The 9,419-nt window shown below is 44.4% G+C and overlaps 1 protein-coding gene across 1 annotated transcript; it reads left to right on the top strand.

The window, feature by feature from the left end:
• Positions 1–561: 561 nt before the first annotated feature.
• acta2.L (actin, alpha 2, smooth muscle, aorta L homeolog) lies at positions 562–7,714 on the top strand (the record flags this gene model as incomplete). Its single annotated transcript, NM_001091337.1, is given in 9 exon segments — positions 562–587; positions 3,609–3,776; positions 3,939–4,067; positions 4,742–4,852; positions 5,416–5,500; positions 5,592–5,753; positions 5,942–6,133; positions 6,299–6,480; positions 7,486–7,714. Coding segments are annotated over 8 exon segments (1,134 nt in total). The 3' UTR covers positions 7,630–7,714.
• Positions 7,715–9,419: the final 1,705 nt, after the last annotated feature.

Genomic DNA, 9,419 nt, shown 5'->3' with positions numbered 1-9,419 from the left:
GAACTGTACTAAATATAATTGTACTGTAACGGTAACTATACTGTACCTGTACCATTACTGTACCTATAATACTCTGCCCACCACTGTTACATCAGAAATACGGCTCTGTTCCTGAAATCCTTGCACGACTCCCTTTTTGGAGATGAAATTTCCTTATTAACCCTCACTTTGCCCAGAGCTTCCCACCTTCCTCTCCGTGTTGCCACTTTGGGGGGCTGACATTAATCCCATGGCAGGGCCTGTCAGTCGGGAGCACTGTATTTCAGTGGATTTTACCAGCTGTCCTGAATTTTTTTTTTCTTTTTATTTGTTTATATTCCGCAGCTGAAATCTCCTCCTCTGACTTGAGTACTATAATGGAATGCAATGGAAGAGACCCAGGGCCTTTATCCAGCCAGATTAGAGGGTTTCTGTGTTAAGGTCCCTATATGGATGTGTTAGAGTGAGAGATTGGGTTGGTGTCTGTCTGTGCTCCTTGTTTGGGAAGCTGGTGGGTGGGGAAGAGACCAATACACTATATAGTCAAACCAGTTGCACATTCCCAGTGCACCATCCCGGAGTAGCAACCCCAGCAAAGCACCGAGAGGGTAAGTGATGCTCTGCTGGAAGAGACCACTTGGATCTGATAGGGGGATGCCGAGAGGGCGGGGTGGGGAGTGAAGGATTGGCTGCGAGGGTCCATTGCTCTAAGGAGCGACTTTGTTAGAAAACAATCCTTGTAACAATATTTTACATTCTAGAATAACATATATTTTGTCTATTTCATGACAAATGTGCAACCTGGGACCTACAGCTGCTACAACTCCCAGCAGCCCCTGGAAACCCGCTAGAGGCAGCTGGGAGTTGTATTTCCAGCTTGAGGACTCCAGCATTGTATTTGGAATTACAGAAGTGCTTTTATGGAAAGAAAGGGATGATATGTACTCTTGTCCAAGGAGCTTACAGTCTAAGCACAGGTTTAAAGCTTGGCAAGGAAAATGCACAACTGAATGTGTTTTTCGAGAAAATAAACTGAAAAAAAGGGAGACTTGCTCACCATGTGGCGGCTGAAGAGAGTTGCCCGGATACTAATTTCATTGTAATTTGGGAAAGTTTCCACTGAGTAGAAGCAGCTAATCTCACACAGAAAAGGAAAGCAGGTGCTTAACCATTTAGCTGCTGTGCAGGATTGCTGCCTTCTGGGTTTGAGGCTTAAAATGAACTGTTCATTTTTTTGTTATTATTTTAAGTGAATTTAGTGCAATATGATGTTCAGTCTAACTATAATGAACTTATTGAAATGTCTGGTCTGTGTGTTTGGAATCAGTTGTTTCTTGACAGGCAGTGACTGAGAAGAGGAGGTTATAATTAATGGCATGGCCTTGGGTTTAAATAAAATTAGTCACCCCAGTAGTTGAGTTGTAGGAAAGTTGTCAACATTAGCATCAGATCTAGTAACCCATAGCAACCACTCAGCAAATAGTAATCACTGTATTATCCACTGTTACTATAGGCCCCATCTCTCCCTACTATACCTGCTATCCCACAGTCACACTCCCTTCCCAGAGACTATTATCCACTGTTACTATAGACACCATCTCTCCCTACTATACCTGCTATCCCACAGTCACACTCCCTTCCCAGAGACTATTATCCACTGTTACTATAGGCACCATCTCTCCCTACTATACCTGCTATCCCACAGTCACACTCCCTTCCCAGAGACTATTATCCACTGTTACTATAGGCACCATCTCTCCCTACTATACCTGCTATCCCACAGTCACACTCCCTTCCCAGAGACTATTATCCACTGTTACTATAGGCACCATCTCTCCCTACTATACCTGCTATCCCACAGTCACACTCCCTTCCCAGAGACTATTATCCCACTGTTACTATAGACACCATCTCTCCCTACTATACCTGCTATCCCACAGTCACACTCCCTTCCCAGAGACTATTATCCCACTGTTACTATAGGCACCATCTCTCCCTACTTTACCTGCTATCCCACAGTCACACTCCCTTTCCAGAGACTATTATCCACTGTTACTATAGACCCCATCTCTCCCTACTATACCTGCTATCCCACAGTCACACTCCTTTCCCAGAGACTATTATCCACTGTTACTATAGGCACCATCTCTCCCTACTATACCTGCTATCCCACAGTCACACTCCCTTCCCAGAGACTATTATCCACTGTTACTATAGACACCATCTCTCCCTACTATACCTGCTATCCCACAGTCACACTCCCTTCCCAGAGACTATTATCCACTGTTACTATAGGCACCATCTCTCCCTACTATACCTGCTATCCCACAGTCACACTCCCTTCCCAGAGACTATTATCCACTGTTACTATAGGCACCATCTCTCCCTACTATACCTGCTATCCCACAGTCACACTCCCTTCCCAGAGACTATTATCCACTGTTACTATAGGCACCATCTCTCCCTACTATACCTGCTATCCCACAGTCACACTCCCTTCCCAGAGTCTATTATCCACTGTTACTATAGACACCATCTCTCCCTACTATACCTGCTATCCCACAGTCACACTCCCTTCCCAGAGACTATTATCCACTGTTACTATAGACACCATCTCTCCCTACTATACCTGCTATCCCACAGTCACACTCCCTTCCCAGAGACTATTATCCACTGTTACTATAGACACCATCTCTCCCTACTATACCTGCTATCCCACAGTCACACTCCCTTCCCAGAGACTATTATCCCACTGTTACTATAGACACCATCTCTCCCTACTATACCTGCTATCCCACAGTCACACTCCCTTCCCAGAGACTATCTACTGTTACTATAGGCACCATCTCTCCCTACTATACCTGCTATCCCACAGTCTCTTCCCGTCTGTCTGTTGTTCTCAGGGTAATATAAATGTAAGTCTGTGCCTGGGAATTGCTATAGGACAATATAGTGTCAGGGGGCAGAGCAGGAATATCACTGACAGATGCTGTCTCTGCATTCAGTGGTCTATTACTAAATATGGTTTCCTTGAGAACCCGAGTCTTTTTATGGCTCAGAGTGAGACTAAATTGGTGTTTGAGCAAATCCCCCCTGACCTGAAATTCTATTCCAAAACCAGATTTTTGACAGACTATTTCCTAATTAGGAAATGATTTGTTCTGAGCCAGACGTTTCATTCATGTGGAGCGAGTGAGTGAGCCCCGGGCACCAGACCCAGCGGCCGCCGCACGTCACACACTGAAAGAAGATCCAATGTTTATGTGACCATTAGTCCAATATTTACATTATTCTGTTTATCTTCTCATCAGCGATCATTAATTCTGGCTGATTTTTTAATGATAGCCCTTTAGTAGTTATTTACTTATAGTAAAGAACTGTTTGCAATTGGCCCTCAGATGTTTTGGGGTTTTTTTGTGAATTTTTGATAAATTACTTCTTTCAAGAACATGAAGGGGCGTGGTCACAGATTTAGAGGCAGATGGTTTATTGTGGGAAAGTAATCTCCTGTATCTGTATCTTTCAGAAATAAATATAGTGGGAGATACCATATTCATTACGTTAGCTGAAACATGAACCATGGATCAGCTGAGGGAAATAATATATCACTATCTCATGTTTTACCCCAGGTTTCTTGTTGGAAAGGCTTTAGCAAGTAGCAATACAAGATGTGTGACGAAGAAGACACTACTGCACTGGTGTGTGACAATGGCTCTGGACTCTGCAAGGCTGGATTTGCTGGGGACGATGCTCCAAGGGCCGTATTCCCCTCCATCGTGGGTCGCCCCAGGCACCAGGTAGGGAAAAGATTTGGGGTGGAATATTAATGAGCAGCGCTACAAGGTAACCAGTTGACGAGCTTCTGGTTGGGCCTCCATGTGTAGCTTACTCAACAGGGAACAGCTTGGCAAAAATATGCTCTACTGACCAGTCCTGTTTCTTCTTTTTCTTCCCACCAGGGTGTGATGGTTGGTATGGGTCAGAAGGACAGCTATGTTGGTGATGAAGCTCAGAGCAAGAGAGGTATTCTGACACTGAAATACCCAATTGAACACGGCATCATTACAAACTGGGATGACATGGAGAAGGTATGGAGGACCTTGAAATTTGATTTGGTCTTTTAATAAGTAACTAAAAACATTGATGGGAGATTGAGCCGATTATGGGTGGCTTCAAAATAGGTGGCACCCAACATTATTCTGGGGAGGATCCCGTTCTCCTAAAATGGATTTACTACACCCTTTAGTAGTAACCAATGGGTTTTTCCTCCAGGAATGTATTATTGGCTCCTCGGTATATCCCACTCTAGTTGAATTCCAATTAGCTAATCAGCATTCAAGGAGACATGATCACACAGAGAGAGAGAGAGAGCAAGCTTTATTGGCAAGAAAATTGCATGATATTCAGATGGAGCAGACCTTAATGATGCATTTGGCTAAACACTGGGCATCTTGCCCTATACTGATGGTTCTGCAGCATGTTGTGCTAGGAGGCCACAACCACCCCATCTGTTTGAAGGGCTGTTTTCTGGCCTATCACAACTACAATAAGCGAGTGATCAATTTAGCTTTAATAATGTAGGAATTAGAGCAACTAGTACTCTTGACACCCTTAAATATTGACTTTCATGGATTGATTTGGGTACATGTTCTTCAGCTAGAAGAGGCTCAGATACATCAAGAGACACTTGTATTGTGGATCTACTAATTGCTAATCACTCGTTACAATTAAACCATATCTCTCTGTCACTTTGCATCTGTAGATCTGGCACCACAGCTTCTACAATGAATTACGAGTGGCCCCAGAGGAACACCCAACCCTGCTCACTGAGGCTCCACTGAATCCCAAAGCTAACAGAGAAAAAATGACCCAGGTATGTGAGTTGTGTGATACTGGAAATGTCCAACCTACTGACTATGCCTGGCCTACTCATTATCTTCAGCCTATTGACTGTTTCAGCCTTCTGACTGTGTTCACAAGCTACTGTCTATATTCTTCAGACTCAGTCCAGCCTGGCTGTGTCTAACCCATTGATGATGTCCTACTGGCTATTTCCAGCCTATTAACTTTGTCCAACCTTCTGGCTGTGTTGATAAGCTACTAATTTTTATTATGACTATTTCCAACCCATTGACGGATCCCAACCATTTGCCTGTATCCTACTGGCTATTTCCAGCCTACTTACTGTGTCCAACCCAATTGACTCTGTCCAGTCTATTGACTATGTCAAACCTACTAACTATGCCTAACCTACTGACTGACCCAAACCTACTAGCTATGCCTAACCTACTGACTATGTCTCCCCAATGGTACCATATTTAATATTTATACCCAAACATATGCATAAAGTACAACAGAACGTTGATGACATTTTCCATACCAGCCACCAATGCAGAAAGTGGGGCCTCTCCTTGACTTTACCTTCCTCTTTTTTAGATAATGTTTGAGACATTTAACGTGCCAGCAATGTACGTTGCTATTCAGGCGGTGCTATCCCTCTATGCTTCTGGCCGTACTACTGGTAAGTGCTCCTCAGCCAGCCATTCAGGAGCATGTGCCATCTCTTCTGGTGCTTATCAGTAATAACCAATTGAAAACCATTTTATTTCAAGGTATCGTACTTGACTCTGGTGATGGTGTCACCCACAATGTACCAATCTATGAAGGGTATGCTCTTCCTCATGCAATCATGCGTCTTGACCTGGCTGGCCGTGACCTAACAGACTACCTCATGAAGATCTTGACTGAACGCGGCTATTCCTTTGTAACTACTGGTAAGATGGTCCATACTCATAATAAGAAACAAAATCCTCCATCCACAGCCTACCTTTAAAACCTATGGTGCTTTCATATCAATCTGATGTTTCCTTAATCATTTAACTCCCCTAAATGGGTTAAATAAGCCTTAGTCTTCAGGGGAGCCAGAGAATACCAAAACAATTCCTTTTCCTACTCTCTACAGCTGAGCGTGAAATTGTGCGAGACATCAAGGAGAAGCTGTGCTATGTAGCCCTTGACTTTGAGAATGAAATGGCTACCGCTGCCTCTTCCTCCTCTCTGGAAAAGAGTTATGAACTTCCCGACGGTCAGGTCATCACAATTGGAAATGAGCGTTTCCGCTGCCCCGAGACCCTGTTCCAGCCATCTTTCATTGGTAAGCTTTTGTTACAATATCCTTCCAATAGGAGGCCAAAGCCAATCCAATGAGTTATTCCCTTGGGAATAACTGGGCAGACTCCATGAAGGCCACTGTCATGGACTCAGCTGTGATCTCTACAAGTCTGGTGTATTTATCCATGCCATCTTTTGTGTGCCCCAGGTATGGAATCTGCCGGTATCCATGAAACCACTTACAACAGCATCATGAAATGCGACATAGACATCCGAAAGGACCTGTATGCCAACAACGTACTGTCCGGTGGTACCACCATGTACCCTGGCATTGCTGACAGAATGCAGAAGGAGATCACTGCTTTGGCCCCCAGCACAATGAAAATCAAGGTAAGGCCTCATTTTATTGGGTACAGGTACATTCTAACACCATGATGCAGCCTGCCAAGATTCTAGTAGGCCTCTCATCTTTTCATCTAAACATTCAGGGATGTCCCAAGGAAAATGGGACATGTAGCCGATTAGGGGCTTAACTATAAAGAAAACAAACCATAAGAGAGCTGTGGGTGGCAGCAGGTATAGGGGGCTCCGTTGGGCACCGAATGAAGAGCAGTTTTGAAAAATGCCTTCATCCATTTAGTTAGGGGTATCTTCTAGGGCAGTGATCCCCAACCAGTAGCTTGTGAGAAACTTGTTGCTCTCCAACCCCTTGGATGTTGCTCCCAGTGGCCTCAAAGCAGGTGCTTATTTTTGAATTCCTGGCTTGGAGGCAAGTTTTGGTTGTATAAAACCAGATGTACTGCCAAACAGAGCCTTCTATAGGCTGCAAGTCCACATAAGGGCTATAAAATAGCCAATCACAACCCTTATTTGGCACTCCAGGAACTTGTTTCATTCTTGTGTTACTCCCCAGATCTTTTTACATCTGAATGTTGCTCACAAGTGAAAAAGGTTTGGGGACTCCTGTTCTAAGGATATCTTCTAGTTTCCCCACTGAGGTCAACAAGCCGGGATTTCCCACCCACAATCCCCCACACTCAGCGAGGGCACGCGCACCTGCGCGTAAGCACCGGCAAACGGCGCTATTGAATGGGGACGCACAGGTCCCCATAATGCGGCTGCGCAGCATGCCGTCCCTAATTTTTTGCCGCCCTAGGCCGGGGCCTGGAGGTCAAGCATTGTTTAATTGCTTTTTCTCCCTTGAGATTGAAGCTCAAAATACACATGTAAATGGTTCACCAACTAGGGCCCCCCCATGACAGTGTTTGGATAACATGAAGAACCATGTACACATATCACCCGATTTTTAAAGGGCTAACAAGCCCCACCCCTTTTCAACTCCTTGATTCAGGAGGTTCCCACCAATATAACACCTTGACTTTCTCCTCCAATCAGATCATTGCCCCACCTGAGCGTAAGTACTCCGTCTGGATTGGTGGCTCCATCCTCGCCTCCCTGTCTACCTTCCAGCAGATGTGGATCAGCAAACCCGAATACGACGAAGCCGGCCCCTCCATTGTTCACCGCAAATGCTTCTAAAAAATGTCCTTTTCTTTATTTTATTATTTTTTATTCCAGCCTATAACTGTGAGTGTGCTCCAAAAAATGAAGAAAAAAAAAAAAATAAGTACATGGCCACCACCGTTTCATTCCAAAAAATCATGTCTTGGTCTCTGATTCGATTCAAAGTATTATTTTTTTGGAGGGGGGGGTTGTTTTGTTAATTAAAGCTTAATCATGCCAATAGAATCATCTCGTTCATGCTCTCTCATTACTGCCAATTAGTTTTGGTTTAGTGCACCTTCTACTGGAAGATAGGGACACAACAACAAATGAGACCGCAAAAAAAGTTGAGTCAAGAACAGGCAGTTAGGGAATTCTATACATTGATTGCCCATGTCCTAAAGCCCATTCTATGCTGATGATAATACCCCTTTTCCTTCATTTTCAGTGGATGTTCTTCCCATTCCGACAGTCTTATTTCTGTATGTCTTAATCTATCTACCCTGCCAGTTCATTTGATTGTCTATCTCAGAACCCATGCAAGTTTCTTAAGGTGGCCATACACAGGCCCATAAAAGCTGCTGACAGACCAAGTCGGCAGCTTATTGGCCCGTGTATGGGGCCCCCCCGATGGGCATCCCCGACCGAGATCTGGCCGAAAGTCGCCCAGATTTCGATCGGATGGGACAATATATCCTGTCGGATTGCGGCCGCATCTGTTCGTTGATGTGGTCCCACGATCCGACCCGTTTCCCATGCGTTAGGATCCGATTGTTGGGCCCTAGGGCCCACGATCGGATCAGCCCGATATTGCCCCAAGGTGGCCACCTTTAGTGTCTCTTGCATCTACACAGAGCCCAATGTCCATCCCCAGTCTGCTCTATAGGACACAGCAGCAAATACCCTGTAGCCTTAGATCTGGGAGCCCTACACAATAGTCCGGCTATAGAGTCCAAGACTCGTGACTGTTAGGAGATCTATTATCCCGGTGGGCCAGTCCAAATACAGGTGACAGTAGATGTATATGGCTTTGTACAGCAGAGGTATATGGGGGGTACAGCCTATCATTATTGGTATTGTAGCCAATTATTTTCATACAAATGTCATATTAGTAGTTAATTGTGAATTAATTATAGGATATACAGCTACATTATCTGAAATTTGATAACAGACATGGGAGGTGAGGGCCGTTTCTGCTGAATTGCGCTTAGTACAGGGAAATACCTGCTGGCATAGCTGAAAGTTCTTGCCCAGCACAGGCTAAGAGCAAACATAGGGGATCCCTATTATGAATCTGGCCCTGGCTTAGAAATAAAGTAGCCTTTGATTTGTACATGCTTTGAAGGCTTTGTAAAGCAAGAGAAAGGCTATGGGGAGTGCCAGGAAATCTGTAACCAGCCAGGCTGAATAACAAAGGCAGCTAAGGTAGGGCAACATCATAGGCAGACCTGATAGCACCTTCACAAACAAAAGCAAACAATCTAAAAACCACCCTCACAACTAAAACTTGCCATAGAATTTTTTTTTTTTTAAAAGCAACTGTTTCAGCTATCAAGGGAAGCTGGGAGTTGTAGTCCAACAAGACCTGATGTGGCAGTTTCCCTTAAATGTGTCTTTTTACAGTGTGGCAGTGTCTAAACACCCAGAGCAACCCTTATCTAATTGCCGGTGTAGAAAGTGCTTTATCTCTCCAGGCTGATGGGGACCAATAGAGAACCTATAGACACTGTTATTAATCGAAATCCAGATATACATTAACCTGCTCACAGACTCATGTCCGGGAACAACTGATCTAAACCTTTGGGCAAAGATCAAGTGTAATATTT

This window comes from Xenopus laevis, chromosome 7L, assembly GCF_017654675.1.
Source record: "Xenopus laevis strain J_2021 chromosome 7L, Xenopus_laevis_v10.1, whole genome shotgun sequence".
Classification (NCBI taxonomy): Eukaryota; Metazoa; Chordata; class Amphibia; order Anura; family Pipidae; genus Xenopus; species Xenopus laevis.
This window is presented reverse-complemented; position numbering and strand designations above follow the sequence as displayed.